The 21,188-nt window shown below is 44.4% G+C and overlaps 1 protein-coding gene across 4 annotated transcripts in view; it reads left to right on the top strand.

Annotated features, from left to right (window-relative positions):
- Positions 1-21,188, top strand: part of STK36 (serine/threonine kinase 36) — a 30,655-nt gene that overhangs the window by 195 nt on the left and 9,272 nt on the right. For 2 of the 4 annotated variants that reach the window (XM_060152097.1, XM_060152096.1), the window contains exons 2-20: positions 357-527; positions 1,220-1,360; positions 1,468-1,545; positions 6,672-6,802; positions 7,255-7,504; positions 8,933-9,026; positions 9,320-9,489; positions 9,649-9,836; positions 10,362-10,464; positions 11,850-11,996; positions 15,353-15,535; positions 16,711-16,808; positions 17,253-17,358; positions 19,058-19,208; positions 19,395-19,522; positions 20,053-20,157; positions 20,514-20,612; positions 20,699-20,787; positions 20,955-21,018. In XM_060152097.1, the coding sequence (XP_060008080.1) occupies positions 366-527; positions 1,220-1,360; positions 1,468-1,545; positions 6,672-6,802; positions 7,255-7,504; positions 8,933-9,026; positions 9,320-9,489; positions 9,649-9,836; positions 10,362-10,464; positions 11,850-11,996; positions 15,353-15,535; positions 16,711-16,808; positions 17,253-17,358; positions 19,058-19,208; positions 19,395-19,522; positions 20,053-20,157; positions 20,514-20,612; positions 20,699-20,787; positions 20,955-21,018 (2,487 nt within the window). In that variant the 5' untranslated portion in view covers positions 357-365. Of the gene's footprint in view, positions 1-356; positions 528-1,219; positions 1,361-1,467; positions 1,546-6,671; positions 6,803-7,254; positions 7,505-8,402; positions 8,491-8,932; positions 9,027-9,319; positions 9,490-9,648; positions 9,837-10,361; positions 10,465-11,849; positions 11,997-15,352; positions 15,536-16,710; positions 16,809-17,252; positions 17,359-19,057; positions 19,209-19,394; positions 19,523-20,052; positions 20,158-20,513; positions 20,613-20,698; positions 20,788-20,954; positions 21,019-21,188 lie in introns of those variants that run through there. The other 2 variants (XM_060152098.1, XM_060152099.1) reach the window with 2 other exon arrangements.

Here is a 21,188-nt window from a genome sequence, read left to right as displayed (position 1 = left end):
ACTTTGGGGTGGCTGGAAGGGGCGGGGTCGGTGGGCGAGGCTGGATGGAGGGGGTCGGGGTCGGGTGGGTGAGGCTGGGTGGAGAGGGTGGGGTGAGGGGGAGAGGCTGGGTGAAGGGGGCAGTGGTCGGGTGGGCAAGGCTGGGTGGAGGGGGAAGGGGGACACGGGGTCAGGTGGGAACAAGGTTGGGTTGGGAGACAGGAAGAGAAAAGGAGGGAGGATTGCGGAAGGCACTCTGCTCCAAGATCTCATCTTTCCATTCTCTACCCTACCTTATTTATGAGGCCTGGATTGTTACGAAAAAAAAGGAAAAGGCAAGGCGGCTAACGTTAACCTTTCTTCCATGCCCGAACCAGGCCTCCCAGATGTGTGGAACTGTCCCTGGAGCTGTAGCCCTTCACCACCATCTCTATCTCCTTCTGAGGGATCCTGAAATCTCTGTCATGGAAAAGTACCACGTGTTGGAGATGATTGGAGAAGGCTCTTTCGGGAGGGTGTACAAGGGTCGAAGAAAATACAGCGCTCAGGTGGTGAACAAAGAGGGATATCTCTTGGGTGGTATCCCACACCCTCAACTCCAGTGGAGAATGGGGCCAGAATACTGACCTGTATTCGTAGGACACTGATTCCTTCATACTTATGAAATATGAGCTCTGAAATTGGATTACTTGGGTTCAAATCGCAGCTCCACCACTTTCTAGCCTTAGAACTATAGACAAGTTACTCAACCTCTCTATGTCTCAGTTTCCTCATCTATAGAATGAAAATAGAACAGCGTCTTATTGGGGTATGAGGATTAAGTGTGATGTCACACTGAATAACTTAGAGCAGTGCTTGGCACCTAGTAAACAGCAATTATAATTATTATTAATATTATTATCTATCATACCATGAAGGAAGGGATAAACCACCTGAACTCTATTCTTCCCTCTTCATTTTTTCTTCCTTCCCTTTCCCCTAAATCCCTTAAATATTGAGTTCTTTATCCAGTTCTTTTCCCAGAATACACCAAAGGGATCTATCTGGCAGAGGCTCTTTCCTCCTAGGGTGAGAGCAGGGGAAACCTGGGTAAGACCAGGGTACCATGGGGAAAGTCGAGTGGGAGACTAGCAAGTATAGTGAGAATTGCTCAAACAATCTGAAGTCTGAGTTCTGGAGCTTTGAGGCTAATGTTTAAATAGTGTGGTTAGGCCTTGACTCTTGACCTTACCACTGACAGGTGGTGGCCCTGAAGTTCATTCCAAAATTGGGACGCTCAGAGAAAGAGCTGAGGAATCTGCAACGAGAGATTGAAATCATGCGGGGTCTGCGGCATCCCAATATTGTGCATATGCTTGACAGCTTTGAGACTGACAAAGAGGTGCGCTTTGGTTTTGGGTCACCTCTCACCGAGAAGGGTCCCAGGAATTTCCCATCCTCAAAATGCATAAATGTGGAGCCATTAGTAGCATTGCCTTCTCCCTGCAGGTGGTGGTGGTGACAGACTATGCTGAGGGAGAGCTTTTTCAAATCCTAGAAGATGATGGAAAACTTCCCGAAGAGCAGGTATTCCTGGCTCAAACTTTTTCTACCCATGACCTCTTCTCAGTTTAAGGACTGAGAGCTGAGGGCATTGAGAGTCTCCAGTTTGAAAACTCCCAAGTAAAATATAAGAGTCTAGGTATATGTAGAGGCAGTGTGGTGTGACAGTAAAGTATGTGAACGCTGGAACCCAAATCTCTGAATACAAAGGTTGGGTCTGCCACTTTGTAGCCTGATCTTCTTGGGCAAGTTACTTTAACTTCTCTTTGTTCGCTTTCCTCATTTTTTTTGGTTTTTGTTTTTATTTCCATTACTCTAGGAGGTGGATCAAAAAAGATCTTGTGGGCTTCCCTGGTGGTGCAGTGGTTGAGAGTCCGCCTGCTGATGCAGGGGACACGGGTTCGTGCCCCGGTCTGGGAGGATCCCCCATGCCGCGGAGCGGCTGGGCCCATGAGCCATGGCCGCTGAGCCTGCGTGTCTGGAGCCTGTGCTCCGCAACGGGAGAGGCCACAACAGTGAGAGGCCCGTGTACCGCAAAAAAAAAAAAAAAAAAAAAAGAGTGTGCTTCCTATGTTTTCCTCTAAGAGTTTTATAGTGTCCAGTCTTACATTTAGTTCTTTTTTTTTTTTTTTTTTTTTTTTTTGGTGCTACATGGGCCTCTTACTCTTGTGACCTCTCCCGCTGTGGAGCAACGGGATCTTTTGTGTCTCCATACAAATTTTAAGATTTTTTGTTCTAGTTCTGTAAAAAAATGCCATTGGTAACTTGATAGGGATTGCATTGAATCTGTAGATTGCTTTGGGTAGTATAGTCATTTTCACAATATTGATTCTTCCAATCCAAGAACATGGTATATCTCTCCATCTGTTGGTATCATCTTTAATTTCTTTCAACAGTGTCTTATAGTTTTCTGCATACAGGTCTTTGGTCTCTCTAGGTAGGTTTATTCCTAGGTATTTTATTCTTTTTGTTGCAGTGGTAAATGGGAGTGTTTCCTTAATTTCTCCTTCAGATTTTTCATCATTAGTGTATAGGAATGAAAGAGATTTCTGTGCATTAATTTTGTATCCTGCAACTTTACCAAATTCATTGATTAGCTCTAGTAGTTTTCTGGTGGCATCTTTAGGATTCTCTATGTATAGTATCATGTCATCTGCAAAGAGTGACAGTTTTACTTCTTTTCCAATTTGTATTCCTTTTATTTCTTTTTCTTCTCTGATTGCCATGGCTAGGACTTCCAAAACTATGTTGAATAATAGTGGTGAGAGTGGACATCCTTGTCTTGTTCCTGATCTTAGAGGAAATGCTTTCAGTTTTTCACCATTGAGAATGATGTTTGCTGTGGGTTTGTCATATTTGGCTTTTATTATGTTGAGGTAGGTTCCCTCTATGCCCACTTTCTGGAGCGTTTTTATCATAAATGGGTGTTAAATTTTGTCATAAGCTTTTCTGCATCTATTGAGCTGATCATACGGTTTTTCTTTTTCAGTTTGTTAATATGGTGTAGCACATTGATTTGCGTATATTGAAGAATCCTTGCATCCCTGGAATAAATCCCATTTGATCATGGTATATGATCCTTTTAATGTGCTGTTGGATTCTGTTTGCTAGTATTTTGTTGAGGATTTTTGCATCTGTATTCATCAGTGATATTGGTCTGCAATTTTCTTTTTGGAGTATCTTTGTCTGGTTTTGGTATCAGGGTGATGGTGGGCTCATAGAATGAGTTTGGGAGTGTTCCTTCCTCTGCAATTTTTTGGAAGAGTTTGAGAAGGATGGGTGTTAGCTCTTCTCTAAATGTTTGATAGAATTCACCTGTGAAGCCATCTGGTTCTGGACTTTTATTTGTTGGAAGATTTTTAATCACAGTTTCAATTTCATTACTTGTGATTGGTCTGTTCATATTTTTTTATTTCTTCCTGGTTCAGTCTTGGAAGGTTATACCTTTCTAAGAATGTGTCCATTTCTTCCAGGTTGTCCATTTTATTGGCATAGAGTTGCTTGTTGTAGTCTCTTAGGATGCTTTGTATTTCTGTGGTGTCTGTTGTAACTTCTTTTTCATTTCTAATTTTATTGATTTGAGTCTTCTCCCTCTTTTTCTTGATGAGTCTGGCTAATGGTTTATCAATATTGCTTATCTTCTCAATAACCAGCTTTTAGTTTTATTGATCTGTGCTGTTGTTTTCTTTGTTTCTATTTCATTTATTTCTGCTCTGATCTTTATGATTTCTTTCCTTTTGCTAACTTTGGGTTTTGTTTGCTCTTCTTTCTCTAGTTCCTTTAGGTGTAAGGTTAGATTGTTTATTTCAGATTTTTCTTGTTTTTGGAGGTAGGCTTGTATTGCTATAAACATCCCGCTTAGAACTGCTTTTGCTGCATCCCATAGGTTTTGGACCGTCCTGTTTTCATTATCATTTGTCTCTAGGTATTTTTTGATTTCCTCTTTGATTTTTTCAGTGATCTCTTGGTTATTTAGTAGCATACTGTTTAGCCTCCATGCGTTTGTGTTTTTTATGGGTTTTTTCCCTGTAATTGATTTCTAATCTCATAGCGTTGTGGTCTTGATATGATTTCAGTTTTCTTAAATTTACTGAGGCTTGATTTGTGACCCAAGATGTGATTTATCCTGGAGAATGTTCCGTGCACACTTGAGAAGAAAGTGTAATCTGCTATTTTTGGATGGAATGTCCTATAAATATCAATTAAATTTATCTGATCTATTGTGTTACTTAAAACTTGTGTTTCCTTATTAATTTTCTGTTTGAATGATCTGTCCATTGGTGTAAGTGAGGTGTTAAAGTCCCCCACTATTATTGTGTTACTGTCGATTTCCTCTTGTATAGCTGTTAGCAGTTGCCTTATGTATTGAGGTGCTCCTATGTTGGGTGCATATATATTTATAATTGTTATATCTTCTTCTTGGATTGATCCTTCGATCATTACATAGTGTCCTTCCTTGTCTCTTGTAACATTCTTTATTTTAAAGTCTATTTTATCTGGTATGAGTATTGCTACTCCTGCTTTCTTTTGATTTCCATTTGCATGGAATATCCTTTTCCATCCCCTCACTTTCAGTCTGTATGTGTCCCTAGGTCTGAAGTGGGTCTCATGTAGACAGCATATATATGCGTCTTGTTTTTGTATCCATTCAGCAAGCCTGTGTCTTTTGGTTGGAGCGTTTATTCCTTTCACGTTTAAAGTAATTATCGATATGTATGTTCCTGTGACCATTTTCTTAATTGTTTTGGGTTTGTTTTTGTAGGTCCTTTTCTTCTCTGTGTTTCCCACTTAGAGAAGTTCCTTTAGCATTTGTTGTAGAGCTGGTTTGGTGGTGCTGAATTCTCTTAGTCTTTGCTTGTCTGTAAAGCTTTTGATTTCTCCATCAAATCTGAATGAGATCCTTGCCGGGTAGAGTAATCTTGGTTGTTGTTCTTCCCTTTCAACACTTTAAGTATATCATGCCACTGCCTTCTGGCTTGTAGAGTTTCTGCTGAGAAATCAACTGTTAACCTTATGGGAGTTCCCTTGTATGTTATTTGTCGTTTTTCCCTTGCTGCCTTCAATAATTTTTCTTTAATGTTTGCCTATTTGATTACTATGTGTGTCGGCGTGTTTCTCCTTGGGTTTATCGTGTATGGGACTCTCTGCACTTCCTGGACTTGGGTGGCTATTTCCTTTTCTTTCCCACGTTAAGGAAGTTTTCAACTATTATCTCTTCAAATATTTTCTCGGGTCCTTTCTCTCTCTCTTCTCCTTCTTGGACCCCTATAATGTGAATGTTGTTGCATTTAATGTTGTCCCAGAGGTTTCTTAGGCTGTCTTCATTTCTTTTCATTCTTTTTTCTTGATTCTGTTCCGCAGCAGTGAATTCCAGCATTCTATCTTTCAGGTCACTTATCCGTTCTTCTGCCTCAGTTATTCTGCTATTGATTCCTTCTAGTGTATTTTTCATTTCATTTATTGTGTTGTTCATCTCTTTTGTTTGTTCTTTAATTCTTCTAGATCTTTGTTAAACATTCCTTGCATCTTCTTGATCTTTGCCTCCATTACTTTTCCGAGTTCCTGGATCATCTTCACTATCATTATTCTGAAATCTTTTTCTGAAAAGTTTCCTATCTCCACTTCATTTAGTTGTTTTTCTGGCGTTTTATCTTGTTCCTTCATCTGGTGCATAGCCCTCTGCCTTTTCATCTTGTCTATCTTTCTGTGAATGTGGTTTTTGTTCCACAGGCTACAGGATTGTAGTTCTTCTTGCTTCTGCTGTCTGCCCTCACTTTCCTCATTTTAAAATGGAAATAATAATAATGTCTACCTCATAAGGCTATTGTGAAGATTAATGAATTAATTCCTGTAAAGTGTTTGAAAGAGTGCCTGACACAAGTGTTCAATATATCTAGCTATTTTTAATGCTGTTGTTATTGTTAGGCACCTCTAGGTAAGAAGGCCCAGTGTGGTGGTACCAGAGAGGCAGGAAGGGATAAGCGTTGTGGTTAAGGCAGGATTCACCACCAAGGCACAGTGGTTAGCCGTAGGATTTGGTTGAAGACATTCTCCAGCCATATTCATTCTAGGGATTTCTCTGTACTCTAGCAAGTAGGCCCCCTTCAGGACTTCCTGTCACAGCATTCTGTTTCCTTCCAAGCATTCATCATTATTTGTAAGCCATCATCTTATTTGTTTTGTCAGTCTTGTTTGTTTGTCTGGCTACTTCTCTTGAGAGAAGGGACTTTGTCTTATTTAATAACAGCTAATATATATTGAATGCTAAGTGCCAGGCACCATTCTGAGCAATACGTTACTTTACATGCTTTAACTCATTTAAATCCTCACAATGATCCTATGAAATAAGTAGTATCATTATTGTCGCCTTATGGGTAGATGATGAATCTGAGAGCCATAAGATAATTTGCATGTGGTCATGCAGTTAGTGAGACTCAATAAATTTTCCTTGAACGAATGAATGAACAAATGAAAGAATGAATGGATAGGGGAGCAAGAACTAAGGAAGGTATCTTGTGAAGCTCTGGAAGAAAGGGAAGGAAGAGAAGATCACATCAGTAGTAGTATTAGGGTGGAGTCTTTGGGCTCATCAGCAGACTCCTTCCGCTGACTTCTCCTTTCTTCCTCTCACCTGACTGTTTGACCCCTAGGTTCAGGCCATTGCTGCCCAGTTGGTGTCAGCCCTGTACTATCTGCATTCCCACCGCATCCTCCACCGAGACATGAAGCCTCAGAACATCCTCCTTGCCAAGGGTGGTGGCATAAAGCTCTGTGACTTTGGGTGAGGTGCCTGACCTTCTGTCTCTGCTTCCAGTTCTGCAAGGAGCCTTAGATCATATGCTTGAGTTCCTTGGGCCTCATTTTAGAACCTGAGCTGGAGACTGGGATTCCTGCTGGGTCTTGGAAGATGGTCTGTTTGTTCAGGTTGGGGATATCTCGCACAGTGATAGGTAGCAGTGACCAGCTCTAGAGTTTATTATTTCTCTATTTCTCTATCTGTCTATCTGTCTATCTCACACAGTGACCAGCTCTAGTGTTTATTATTTATTCATTTATCTATCTAATTTTTGGCCCTACCCACTGCATGCTGGATCTGAGTTCCCTGACCAGGGATCGAACCTGCGCCCCCCTGCAGTGTAAGCACAGCATCTTAACCACTGGACCGCCAGGGAAGTCTCTCTTGTTTTTATTGAATATCTTCTTTTTCCATTTTGATTCCATCATCTACTGCAGATTTGCCCGGGCTATGAGCACCAACACGATGGTGCTGACATCCATTAAAGGCACACCACTCTACATGTCTCCAGAGCTGGTGGAGGAACGACCATACGACCACACCGCGGACCTCTGGTCTGTGGGCTGCATACTGTATGAGCTGGCAGTGGGCACTCCTCCCTTCTATACCACGAGCATCTTTCAGCTGGTCAGCCTCATTCTCAAGGACCCTGTGCGCTGGCCCCCCACCATTAGTCCTTGCTTCAAGGTGATGGATACTGAAAGACTGCTTTTGCATCAGAAACCTGTCTCCCTCTGCCCTGTTCCCTTTTCCACAATTTTTTTCCAGAGCTGGGGCTGCACTTTGCAGTTACTTAATTGATGCAGGAGCTGGGGCAAGCTGCCTTGCTTTTGTACTGCAGAGCCTTATTCTGGGAGGGTGATCTAAGGTGTGCCCAATTTGGGAGTAGCAGCCCCTCCTTGGGTCAGGCTGTCCTTTATCAAAATGGAGAGGTAATTTCAAGACACCAGAAACAGATATTGGTCCCTTTACACACTCTCTATTCTACTAATTTCCTATCAGATGCAATGGCCGAATGATTTCCAGATTTGCCAACACAGCTGTCCTCTTCCTGAAAGAATCTTTAGATATCCAAATGGCCATAGCTGATGGGGCTAGCTCACTGATTAGGGGCAGAGGATAGAGATGGTGCCTGTCTTTTGCAGTTAAATCTCAGCAGGCCGGGGTGGGGGTGGGGGGAGGGAGGAAAAGGAATTGACCTTTTTTATTTTTCATCTAGGGCAAGATTTGAGCCTTCAATAAAATTTAAATGCAGCCTTCTCCCAGGGTAAAACCTCATGATAACTTTCCTTTGTTTTATCTAAGATGAAAAGAGACAAGTTTCTCCCCAACCTATTTAGCTGGGGGTGGCCCAAATAATTATCAAAAAGAACCTAAACAAAGGAAGCATAATTGGGTGATATCCATAAGATATACATTCTCCCTTAGGGCAGACATGCAGGTATCTCCAGCAAGAGCCAAGGTGTAATGATCACCTTGTTTTAGAACAAGGGTTGTAATCTACTAGTACCTTCTATTCCTATTTCAGGCCCAATTGAGGATTTCCCCAAGGACACCTTATAACAGATGTACCCTTTTCAGACAGTCTCCCCGCCCCTCCACCATCTGAAGACTTGCTGAAAGATTTGTTTTTGAGTGCTCCCAAACACATCTTTACACAATGACTTATGCGTGTGAGTGTGCTTTTAACTGTAAGTGCATTTGTTCCTACCCAGCACAAACAAACCACAGTCAAAGGGAGGGCAAAGTGAGCAGTTTGGGACCCCCTTGAATGTTTGCTTTCTGAAGATGATTGTGAAGATGACATCCCTCTCTTTCTCTTCGTTTTTTTTCACTTCTTCACAAAGCTGTTGACATTGAGATTTCTGGTTTTACTTTTGGGGTTCCAAAATGTCCATGGACAGGAACTGGGGCTCCCCAGAAGGTGAGGCAGTGAGGTCTGTTCATGATTTCAGCCAGGGAAATGAGGCCTAAGGATAGGATTAGAGAGGGCGTGATTAAGACCAGCCAGTCTGTTGTAAGAATGCACTCAGGAGTCTTGGTTGGCCGATTCTGATGAGTTTGAGAGAGCCTGTGGAGAAGTGAAGGCTGATGGGGTATCCTTTCTCTCCACAGAACTTCCTTCAGGGACTGCTCACCAAGGACCCCCGGCAGCGTCTGTCCTGGCCAGACCTGTTACATCATCCCTTTATTGCTGGTCGTGTCACCAGTGAGTCCTTAGGGTTCCCAGGGCTCTTGCACTTCCCTAATACTCTACCCAATGCAACCCCTGACCCCAACGTCTGGATCCAACATATATTCTTTTTCCCACCAGCTTGAATTTTCTCCCTAACCCTTTGCATGACCCTTGCCACTTCCCTTGTAACCCCAGTCCCTCTTTGTCACTTTGTCAAAAGGGTCTCTTTCCACAGAAGCCTGGAGATGCTGAAGTTGTCTCTGGCCAAATGGAAACAGTGGCGCAGCTCCAGTGTGATCACCTGTCCCCCTCTTCTCTCCTTGCAGTATTAACCGAGTCAGCAGGCCCAGATTTGGGTACCCCATTCACCAGTCGCTTACCCCCAGAACTTCAGGTCCTAAAGGACCAACAGGCGCATCGTCTGGCCCCCAAGGGCAATCGATCTCGCATCTTGCGGCAAGCCTATAGGCACATGGCTGAGGAGGCCAAGCAGAAGGTGTGTGGGGCAGAAGGGCATGTATGACATAGCCAGGCTAGTGACTGGGGGAGTTGGAGAAGGAGGGTGACTTTCTAGGGTTGGGAAGGGGCCACGAATAGGATTCATAGTGCCTTATGACAACCAAGTAGTTCTGACTCAGTGTCTCATTTCCCGCAGAAACACCAGAACCCAGGACCTGCCCTCGAGCAAGAGGACAGGACCAGCAAGGTGGCTTCTGGCACAGCCTCTCTGACCAGACTAAAGGCCACTCCTCAGGAACCAAGTCTCTTGACTGGGGTCTTAGGCTCAGAAATGAAGAGCAGCTGGGCTGAGTGGAGGGCTGGAGAAGCTCCCCCTGCGCCTTGGTGAGGAGGGTAGAACCAGGGATTTATAGGATGAGGTCGCTTGCAGATCTTTGGCTCCGGTCAAAGCAAATACAGCATGGTCCCTGTCACTCACTACTGCCTAAATGTAGACAGGGCCCTGGGAGTCTTGAGTCCTGGGTGCCTGAACCCTAATTCCAGGTATTGATACTTTCCTGATTCATCAGGAAACGTGGAAACTTTCCTTTCTCTATGTCTCAGTTGTATTGATTCATTAACTGAAAAGGAAAGAATCATCTCCACGCAAAATGGAAGATTATTTGAGTTGAGAGCTACGGGTGAAAACCGCCAAGGTAGCTTTGAGAAGAAGATCCAAAGTGGGAGGGCAGTCAAGGATATGCGTGTAGTGGACCTATCCTGTCCTGGCCAGATCCTAGAAGGAGGTCTCCTCTAGCCAATCCTATATGGCTTATTTTTCATTCCTATCCTGGATGTAGAGGGAGGGACAAGTTCATGAACTCTAAGCCTCACAGGTCTGGAACTCATCTTACTCCCTGCTTCCTCTAGCAGGGAAAACTGGATCACCCAGGATTGTGAGCAAGCATTCCCAGAGCTGAGGCCAGAGGTGGTGGGCCAGCAGAGCCTTGATGCAGTGGACCTAGAAAATGAGGTGAGACCTAGGGGCTCCTCCTGGCCTTGTCCCTGCCATGGGATGTTGGGTCTTGGTAGATGTTTTCTAGAACAGTGATTCCCAACCCTCCAAGGAATAGCTCCCTTTGTGTTAAAAATTGCTTTCTTATTATTTATAGATTTTAATTGCATAGTATCTGAACATTTAATTTTCAAAAATTGGAGTACATAAGTAAAAAGGAAAGTCCCTCTTGAGCCTTATTTCAGTCCCAGAGGTGTCTGTCTCCTTCCTAACTTTTTGTGCTTTTTCATATATTTATATATATGTCCACATAGAATATATAGTTTGGCTGTTTTTACATTACTGAGTTCATACCATATGTATCGTTTTGCCTCATGCATCTCTTACATGATCTGTTCTAGAGATCTTTCTACATCTACTTCAGTCTTTTGTTTTTTTAAGGTTTTAACTTTTTATTTTGAAAACATTTCAAACTTAAATAATAATTGTGAAAATAGAACCAAGAATTCTTATATACCCTTTCACCCAGATTCACCAATTGTTAAAATTCTGCCACCTTTGCTTTGTGGTTCTCTTTCTCTATATATGGACACATCATCTTTCTGAACCATTTTAGGGTAAGTGCAGACATGCCCCTTTACTGCCAAATGTACTTTAGTGCGTATTTGCTAGGATCAAGGTGATGCACTTGCACCACCTCAGTGCAATTATAGAAGTCAGGAATTTGACACTGATATGATCCTGTTACTTAATCTACAGTCCATATTTAGATTTTGCCAATTGGTCTGGTAATGTTCTTTATAGCAAAAACATGTTTTTCCCCCAGTCCACAATCCAGTCCAGTGTTAAGCATTGCATTTAGTTGTTATGCTTCATTAGTCTCCTTTAATCTGAAACCGTTCCTACTCTTTCTTTGTCTTTCATGCTTGATAGTTTTTAGGTGCACAGGTCAGTTATTTTGTAGAATGTTCCTCAAATTGATACTTTTGCATAATTAGATTCGAGTCATGCATTTTTGGTGGGCACACTACATAAGTGATGCATTGTCAGTACTACAGTCTTTTTAACAACTTCTTAGTATGTCCTAATATGTATGTGCCATGGTTGATTATTCCCTTACTGACTGGCTCTATGATGTGTCCAATTTTTTTTATTATAAACCGCGCAGTGGGTATCTTTCTAGGTGTCTTTTTATGCACACCTGCCAGTGTTCTCCAAGAGACTTTTCAAGACCCCTCATTTACTGCCAACTCTACCTTTTTAAACGGGTGGCTGAAACAAATACATCTGTGCCAAAGGAGTCACTGGCCTTTTGCAGTTACTTCATGATTCCCCAGGTTGGGAGCTACTACCCTTGAACCTGACACACTCCTCCTGACCTCCTTCACTCCCTGATGCCTCAGGAGCCAGGCAACGATGATGCTGAGTGGCGGCACCTGCTAGAGACCACTGAGCCTGTGCCCGTCCAACTGAAGGCCCCTCTCGCCCTGCTGTGCAATCCCGACTTCTGCCAGCGCATCCAGAGTCAGCTGCATGAGGCTGGAGGGCAGGTAACCAGCAGAAGCATACCATGAGTGAAACTGGAGACTGTTTTCACAGATGAGGCATTAAAAAACGTTGATTGACATAAGGAGAAAGGAAGTTTGTCCCTTTCCTATTCTCTTTCACTCCGTCTGTTCAATTTAAGGAGATTTGCCAACCTCCTTTAGTAATACAGAAAGAGCAGACCTTTGGTTTTTCTTTCTGAAGGGAAAAGTATTCCTCTAGAGCAGGGATCAGCAAACTTTCTGGTGGAACTTTTTTAGGCACTGTTGTCCAAGAGGAAAAAATGGAGGATATCATGTAACGACTTCTATAATGAGAGAAGACACATTTCCACAAAATTTTTGACAAAATTAAAAATATGTAACAATTTAAGTGTGTAATATTTTCTAATGCAGGTATACTAATGAGAAGAATGAGATTCTTTTTTAGGGGATAACATCTTGCTTAATTGGTGTTCATAATTAGTATTCTCTCCTACAAAGCCTTTCCTTGTGTCTCTGAAATGGTGATCTTCTTTCCTGGGAACTCACCGAAGTATGTTGTGTGCATCTCTCTCTCTTTTCTTTAAAGTTTTTTTTTTAATTTTATTTATTTATTTAGGCTGCGTCAGGTCTTAGTTGTGTCATGTGGGATCTTTCGTTGCGGCCAGCGGGCTTCTCTCTAGTTGTGGCGTGTGGGCTCCAGGGCGCGTGAGCTCTGTAGTTTGCAGCACGTGGGCTCTCTCGTTGAGGCGCACAGACTCAAAAGTTGTGGCGCGTGGGCTTAGTTGCCCCGCGGCATGTGGGATCTTTGTTCTCTGACCACGGATCGCACCCGCATCCCCTGCATTGGAAGGCAGATTCTTTACCACTGGAAAGAAGTCCCTTTTCTTTAAAGTTTTAAAAAATAATTTTTAGTAAATTTACCAAGTTGTGAAATCATCACCATAATTCAGTTTTAGAATATTTTCATCACCCCAATAAGATGATTCTTAACTATTTACAGTTAATTATCATTCCCACTCCTAGTAACAGGAGACTACTTTCTGTCTATTATATTTGTGTTTTCTGAACATTTCATATAAATATGATCATACAATGTATAGTCTTTGTGTCTGACTCCTTTCTCTTAGCATAATTTTTTTTTTTTTTTTTTTGCGGTACGCGGGCCTCTCACTGTTGTGGCCTCTCCCATTGCGGGACGCGCAGGCTCAGCGGCCATGGCCACGCGCCCAGTCGCTCCACGGCATGTGGGATCTTCCCAGACTGGGGCATGAGCCCGTGTCCCCTGCATCGGCAGGCGGACTCTCAACCACTGCGCCACCAGGGAACCCCTTAGCATAATGTTTTTGAGGTTCATTCATGTTGTAGCGTGTATCAATACTTAATTCCTTTTCATTGCTGATTAATATTCTGCTGTACGGATATATCACATTTTGCTTATCCATTCCACTAATTGATTGAAATTTGGATTGTTTCCAGTTTTTGGCTTTTATGAATAATGCTGCTTTGAACATCCATGAGGAAGCCTTTGTGTGGACATATGTTTTCATTTCTCTTGGGTGTATGCATAGGAGTGGAATTGCTGGGGCATATAGTAAATTTATGTTTAAGATTTTAAGAAACTGCTGGACTATTTATTTTCCAAAGTGGCTGTACCATTTTACATTCTCACCAGCAATGTATGAGGGTCCTCATTTCTCCACCTCCTTGCCAACATGTATTACTGTCTGTCTGTCTGAGTGTAGTCATTTTAGAGAGTGTGAAATAGTATCACATTGCCATTTTAATTCACATTTTGCTAATGACTAATGTGAGTATCTTCTCATGTGCTTATCAGACATTTGTATTAATATTTCTTCTTTGGTGAAATATCTAATCATTTCTTTGGCTCATTTTTAAGTTGGGTTGTTTTCTACTTGAGTTGTAAGAATTCTCTGTATCTTCTGGATATAAGACCTTTATCAGATGTATGATTTGCAAATATTTTCTCCCAGTCTCTAATATGTCTTTTTATTCTCATAAGAATGTCTTTTGAAGCACAAAGGTTTTAAATTTTGAAGTCCAGTTACCATTTTTTTCCTTTGTGGATTATACTTCTGGTGTTGTATCTGAGAAATCTTTTTTAAACCCAAAGTCTTGAAGATTTTCTCCTATGTTTTTTCTAAAAGCTTTCTAGGGCTTCCCTGGTGGCGCAGTGGTTGAGAGTCTGCCTGCCGATGCAGGGGACACGGGTTTGTGCCCCGGTCTGGGAAGATCCCACATGCCGCGGAGCGGCTGGGCCCGTGAGCCATGGCCGCTGAGCCTGCGCATCCGGAGCCTGTGCTCCGCAACGGGAGAGGCCACAACAGTGAGAGGCCCGCGTGAAAAAAAGCTTTCTAGACTTTTAGCTCTGACATTTAGGTCTCTGACCCATTATGAGTTGATTTTTGTATATATTGTGAGGTAGGGATGTAAGTTCATCTTTTCGCATGTGGTTATGTAATCATCCCAGCACCATTTGTTGAAAAGACTCTCCTTTCACTCTTGAATTACCTTGGCACCCTGCACCTCTCTTTTGGCCCTTATCTGTCCTCCTTGTGTTGGATAATTTTTCAGTGGGGAAAGAGGTTAACAACTTTGCCTCCAGGGTAAAACTTTCTGAGTTAGAATTCCAGCCAAACTACTGTGTGTGATTATTGACTACTTACTTAACCTATCTAGAAGCTTCAGTCTCCTCGTCTATAAAATGGGTAATTGTATTTACTTTACAATCACTAGGGTTATTGTAAAGATTAAGTGAGTAAATAAGTGAACAGATTCAGAACAGTGAGTAGCATATTGTAAAGCGGTTGATGTAAACGTTAGTCTTCTTTTGAAGAATAACCTTTTAAAAAATAACCATTTAAAAATATAATACTGTCCTGTATAAAAATAAGTGGTAGGTAGGATCTGGCCTGCAGGTCATATTTTGTCAACCCCTGATCTAGAGTTGAATAATATTGTTTTGTCTATCTGGAGTTGAGCAACATTGTTTTGTGCCCATTGTTTTTAATTTTCAGAAATGTGTGTGTGTGGTTTCATTTTGTTTTAAGGTGAAGGGCTGGAGAAGGGAGGGAGCAGATAGGAATGTCACTGGGTCTGTCACTGACTGAGGGGAGGTGTTCCCCCCTCCCCCCGGTTTGGTCACCTCTAAGTCAGGTGACCTGGCCATCTATATTCCCCTTTCCTGGTACACTTTCCCTGTTTCTTTGTTCTCCTTTTCTGGGTTTTAGATTCCCAAAGAAAGGAATGAGAACATTTGGTCTGCTTTGTCAACATCTTGGGGACACTTGGTATCTGTGACTCTCCTTCCTTTACCTCTCATAATATCGATTACTGTCTCTTTCCCTTGTGTCACCCAGATCCTGAAAGGCGTGCTGGAGGGCGCTTCCCATATCCTTCCTGTGCTCCGGGTCCTGAGCAGTCTTCTGTCCAGCTGCGGTGGTGACTCTGTTTCCTTGTACTCCTTCTGCCGAGGGGCAGGGCTCCCCTGGCTGCTGCTCAGCCTCCTCCGACACAGCCAGGAGAGCAGCAGTATCCAGCAGGTAAGCGCTGTGCCAGGAGCCTCTCAAGACTTAGCAGAATTTCTTCTCTTTGGATTTCTTTTCTTTGAATTGCCATCTCTATTTGGCCCAACTGCCTTTTCTTTTCTTCTCCTCCTCTCTAGTTAGTAGATCATGAATTGCAAATTCTCATGCCTTCCGAGGCCAGGCAGATAATGTCATCAGTGAAGTAGACTGTGTGTGACTATATGAATCAGTGGGAATGTGAGAAACTGAGATCTCGTGCTCAGTCGGAACGGGGCATCCTCTCCTCAGCGCCAGCTCACTGTTGTTAGGGGGGAATATGGGCTCAGTGGTGCCAGATCCTGCAGTTTTCCAAGAAAAGCTAGGAATCCAGATTTTTATGTGCAATTTCCCAATATTTAAAGCACTGTGGGTTTTTTTGTTTGTTTGTTTGTTTGTTTTTGCGGTATGCGGGCCTCTCACTGTTGTGACCTCTCCCGTTGCGGAGCACAGGCTCCGGACACGCAGGCTCAGCGGCCATGGCTCACGGGCCCAGCCGCTCCGTGGCATGTGGGATCTTCCTGGACCGGGGCACGAACCCGCGTCCCCTGCATCGGCAGGCAGACTCTCAACCACTGCGCCACCAGGGAAGCCCAGAGCACTGTGTTTTGAAAGGTAAAATCCTAGGCTTTACAGGCCTGATTTTATAGAGCAGGGTACTGAAATTTAGAGATTAACTAACTCACACACGGGCACTGCCTTCTCAGTGGTCATGGAGATGACAAGTGGGAGAGCTAGGAGTGAGTCTCAGTGTCCACGTCCCTGTGCTGTGTCCCGACGCAGCTGAGCTGAAAGGCCGGAATGCAGAAATGTTTAACGTGGCCAAGGCTTGGCGGCTGGAATCTGCACTCTGCCGATGAGTGTTAGTCTTGAGAGTTTTTAAGGAATTTAGAAAAGAATTTGAGCTATTTTGAAAAATAGAACCTCCTAAACTCCAAAATGCTGTTCAGGCCCAAACAAGACACATTTTCTGGCTGTTTACAGCCCGTCGGCCGCCACTTTGTTACCTCTGGATCTCCTCTCTCTGTCCAAACACTCTCTTCCCTCTGTCCCTTTCTGTTTGCTCAGCCTGACTGGATATCTGACACACTTTTCCCTTAGTCTTTGTTTCCATCCCCTACATTGCCCTAACTCTCTGTCCTCTTCCCTGGCAGCAGCGTTGGTATGGGACCTTCTTACGGGACCTGATGGCTGTGATTCAGGCCTACTTTGCCTGCACCTTCAATCTGGAGAGGAGCCAGACAGGTGACAGGTGGGATGAGAGACATTTTGCTCTGTTGGCCAGTTTGGCTTCAGTTTCTACCCCCATTTCTTCCCATCCCCATTAGGAAGAGGCTAAGTAAGGAGAAGCCATGATTTGTGCCAGGTTTAGGGGTCAGCTGAGTGACCTCTTAGAGTCCACCTAGTCCTCTTAAGGACCCCGAGACACCTCCAAGTTTGCGCACGGAACTTCAGGTTCTAAGCGTTAGCAGTCACACTAAATGGAAGGCTCAGGGTGTGAATAAGCTAGAGAAAATGACAAAGAGGCCTGGAGGTATGTATGTGCAACTGTGTGTGTGTGTGAGGGGAGAGGAGAGAGAGCACTCTGATGTGTTCCTTTGCAGAGATTCTCCTACCTGCCCTGAACGGACCCATTCACAACATGTGGGCTTTTAGTAGAGAGATGAGAAGAAACCACGGACTCATTTTTTCCTAGCCTACAGGTATTTCAGGAAGCTGCCGACCTCTTTCTGGAGCTCTTGGGGAAACTACTGGCCCAACCAGATGACTCCGAGCAGACTTTGCGGAGGGACAGCCTTATGGTAATCTGCTCCCCCTTCCAGATTTCTGTCTGTGGTTTTCCCTGTGTTTCTCCCATCCTCTTTCTTATGGCTCTGTAGGGTTAGATCGAGGTAATACAACAAATGTTTGTTGAATGCCAGCTATGTGTCATATGCCATCTGAGTAAGAGAAAGTCCCCATCTTCAAGGGATCAGGGCTAGTCTAATAGGAGAGATGTGATCAAGGACAACAGTGTGAAAAGTACATTAGAACTTCATGTAAAATGTAGAAGCACCGCTGAAGAAGACTAACACTACTTGGAGGGTCATAGAAGAAATCTTTTTTTTTTTTTTGGACCCGCCACGCAGTATGTGGGATCTTAGTTCCCTGACCAGGGATTGAACCCGTGCCCCCTGCAGTGGAAGCACGGAGTCTTAACCACTGGACCGCCAGGGAAATCCCTAAGAGTCATAGAAGAAATCTTGAAGGAGGAAATCATCTCTGCTAGGATTTGAAGAATGAACAGAAGTTTGCCAGGTGGATGAGGCAGGAAAGTAGGGAGGACATTCCGGGTAGAAAGAGCAACCTATATTAAAGCCCAGAGGCATTAAGCAGTGTGGCCTATTTTAGGGAACTACAAATAGCAGTATTTCTTCTTGAATAGACTTACAGATCAGCTAGTATTCCCAACCTTGTTTGTCCTACAGACTAGTAACCTATGTGGGTTCTCTCTCCTGGACTCTGGAGGTGAGGGATGGGAAGGGAGGCTTGAAAGAGAAAATAGTTGAGTTCTGACTGATCTCAGAGGAGACAGAGAGCAACATGCTCAAGGAGGGAAACAATTGCCTGGTCGTTGTTCAGACTGGAAACTGGGAGCACAGATTTGGGCTACATTCCTACTTCCAGCTAGCAGCTAGAAGTCCATTCAGTCTCTCTCTTTTTTTTTTTTTTAAATTTATTTATTTATTTATTTATTTTTGGCTGCATTGGGTCTTCATTGCTGCGCACGGGCTTTCTCTAGTTGCGGCGAGCAGGGGCTACTCTTCGTTGTGGTGCACGGGCTTCTCATTGCAGTGGCTTCTCTTGTTGTGGAGCACGGGCCCTAGAGCACAGGCTCAGTAGTTGTGGTGCTTGGGCTTAGTTGCTCCCCAGCACGTGGGATCTTCCCGGACCAGGGCTCGAACCCTTGTCCCCTGCATTGGCAGGCAGCTTCTTAACCACTGCGCCACCAGGGAAGCCCAGTCTCTTCTCTTCTGAGAGCCCATTTTAACATCCCTCACCCTTTCCGGTAAGGAAGCTTTTAACATCTAACGTATGTTTTGGCCAGTAGTGACTCACATTATTGGTCAGCACTTCTCATATGTCACTGTGCACTGAGTAGCATGGGGAGTTTGGAATAAATTCCCCACCTCTCGAAATTCTGAATCAATAAGACTGGGTTGGGAAGGACCCATGAATCCCCAGGAATTCTTATACTCAGGGTCCACAGATAATACTTTGAGAAACTCATCTAGGGAGCAGCTGATCAGAATAAAAGGATTGACACCTAAAATTCCTGTCCTTGAAATGTGAAGGCAGATATATGGCACTTTCTGTGTGAGGAATCCTTAAGAGTCCATCAGCTGGTCCCCCTGGGTTTCTCTCCTCCTTTCTCAGGTTCTCCGGGCACTCCTGCTCCTTATGCTAAGTCCAGTCAGTTTTCTGATGTGCCTGCTGTTAACCCTGCCTTGTCTCCCTTAGTGCTTTACTGTTCTGTGTGAAGCCATGGATGGGAACAGCTGGACCATCTCCAGAGCTTTCTACTCCAGCCTGATGACCACACAGCGGGCTGTGTTGGACGGGCTCCTTCATGACTTGACAGTTCCACAGCTCCCTTTCCACAGCCCCCCAGGTAACTGGAATGGGAAGGTAAGGTTCTCTTGACCTACTTGTTGAGTAGGTCCAGCTCTGCTCTTTCTCCTGCCATTACCTAGAATAAGCCTGGCATTTAGTGAGTGTTAAATAACTATGAACTGAGAGAAAGAATGGGGAATCTTAAACAACCAACGCCTTCCTGCGTTCTTTGCCTTTCTCGCAGGAGCCCCCGAGGTGAGCCAGCCGCTTCGGGAGCAGAGTGAGGATCTGCCTGGAGCCCTCTCCTCGGCACTGGCAGCCTTATGCACTGCTCCTGTGGGGCTACCTGGCTGCTGGGAAGCCAAGGCGCAGGTCTGAGCTACAATTTTTTTGTTCCTGTCCTCCCTGTTGCCAAAGTAGGGGAGGCTGGCCCAGCTTTTCAGAAAGGCAGAAAAACAAGCTTTTATGCCTCCCTTTACTCAGTACTTCCAGAAACAGATGCTCCCACTAGGTTTGAGCCACTTGTAGAACATGATGTAGCCAAAATCCCAGAGCCCTTGTTCAGCTGATTAGAGAGCTCAGTGACAAACTGCCCGTGTGGTGGGGTAGCTGATCTGAAGCCACCAGTGATGCTTCCTCAAGGGTTCAAGATTCAGATTTCCTGCTCCCTTTTGGCTAGCAACACTTTCCTCTGTACCTGCCGGCAGTGGGACTTAACTAGGCCTTGCCTTTTGGTTCTCCACTGGCCATGAAGACTGGGAATGGAATGGGGGCTGAGGTTCCTGGTGAATCTGGGGAAGAGTGGCTAGCAGGGGGTTGAGAGTCCTGATTAGTTGGAGATATGAGAGGAATGGGATTGGAATAATGGGAATGGGATTGAGTCTTCAGGTATGTCTCTACAGATCTCCCGGCATTTGGCAAACCAGCTCACTGAAGACAGCAACCAACTGAGGTCATCCCTCATCTCTGGCCTGCAGCATCCCATCCTGTGCCTACACCTTCTCAAGGTACTGCCTGCCCATTAACTCTTGGCCTTTCAGACTTCTTTTTCACCCCAAGGACTAAGAGAGAGAGAAAGAGACACTGAGAGAAATGAGAGACTCCCCCCTTGGAGGACCCCTTTCTGCTTTTAAAATTGTTCAGCTGAGATGGCCCTACTGTCAGCCAGTCCTCAGCAGAACCGAGAAGTGTCCACATCTCACAGTCTTTCAGCAAGAGGCACAAGTGGCCTGAATTTCTCTAATATCCCTAGTTGTGGATACTAGATCTGTCGAGAGGCTAGCCTGCTTTCAGCTGAGCCTTTCAATCTAGGAGCCCAGGGGCTGCTCTGCTTCCCTGACAGACTCCTTCCCACTCCCTTTAGGTTCTCTACTCCTGCTGCCACGTCAGTGAGCCCCTGTGCTGTCTTCTAGGGCAAGAGCCCCTGGCCTTGGAGTCACTGTGGAAGTTGGTCCAGGGCAAGGTAGGCCGGCAGCACGAGTGGGCATCTCTTGGGGGCCCCACCATCTCAATCAGAGGAGCCTCTGGTATCTCGGGTTTCCTTTGTAGGTAAAGGTAGTGGATTGGGAAGAGTCTGCTGAAGTGGCACTGTACCTCCTCTCCCTTCTTGTCCTTCACCTCCAAGATCTGCCTTCTGGGTGAGTCATAAAGCAGCGTCTCTCCACTGAAATCTTCCACCCACATAGCTCACCCAGACATGGATTGTGGGGAGTGACACCCTACAGCCTATCCTTAGGAGGGATTGGGACAGAGGGTGTGAGGGTTTCTGTGAGGGCAGCAGCCTTGATGTATCTCTTTATTCCAGAATGGAGAAGCTAGGCAGTGAGGTTGCTACTGTCTTTACCCATTCACACGTCGTCTCTCTTGTGGTGAGTTTTCAACCTTCATCTTCCTCCACTTTTCACCCTATCATCCCACCCTTCTGCAAGCAGGAGAGTCATTTCCTAATTTGCAGCTGTTTGTGAGGCATTCTTCTGGACCAGGACAAAGAAATAAATCCTGCCTGTCCCGAGTACCATTCAGATGCGGACATTCCTCC

The sequence above is a fragment of the Lagenorhynchus albirostris genome, chromosome 6, assembly GCF_949774975.1.
Source record: "Lagenorhynchus albirostris chromosome 6, mLagAlb1.1, whole genome shotgun sequence".
Lineage (NCBI taxonomy): Eukaryota > Metazoa > Chordata > Mammalia > Artiodactyla > Delphinidae > Lagenorhynchus > Lagenorhynchus albirostris.
Note: the sequence above shows the minus strand (reverse complement) of the source record. Positions and strands in the feature narration are given on the sequence as shown.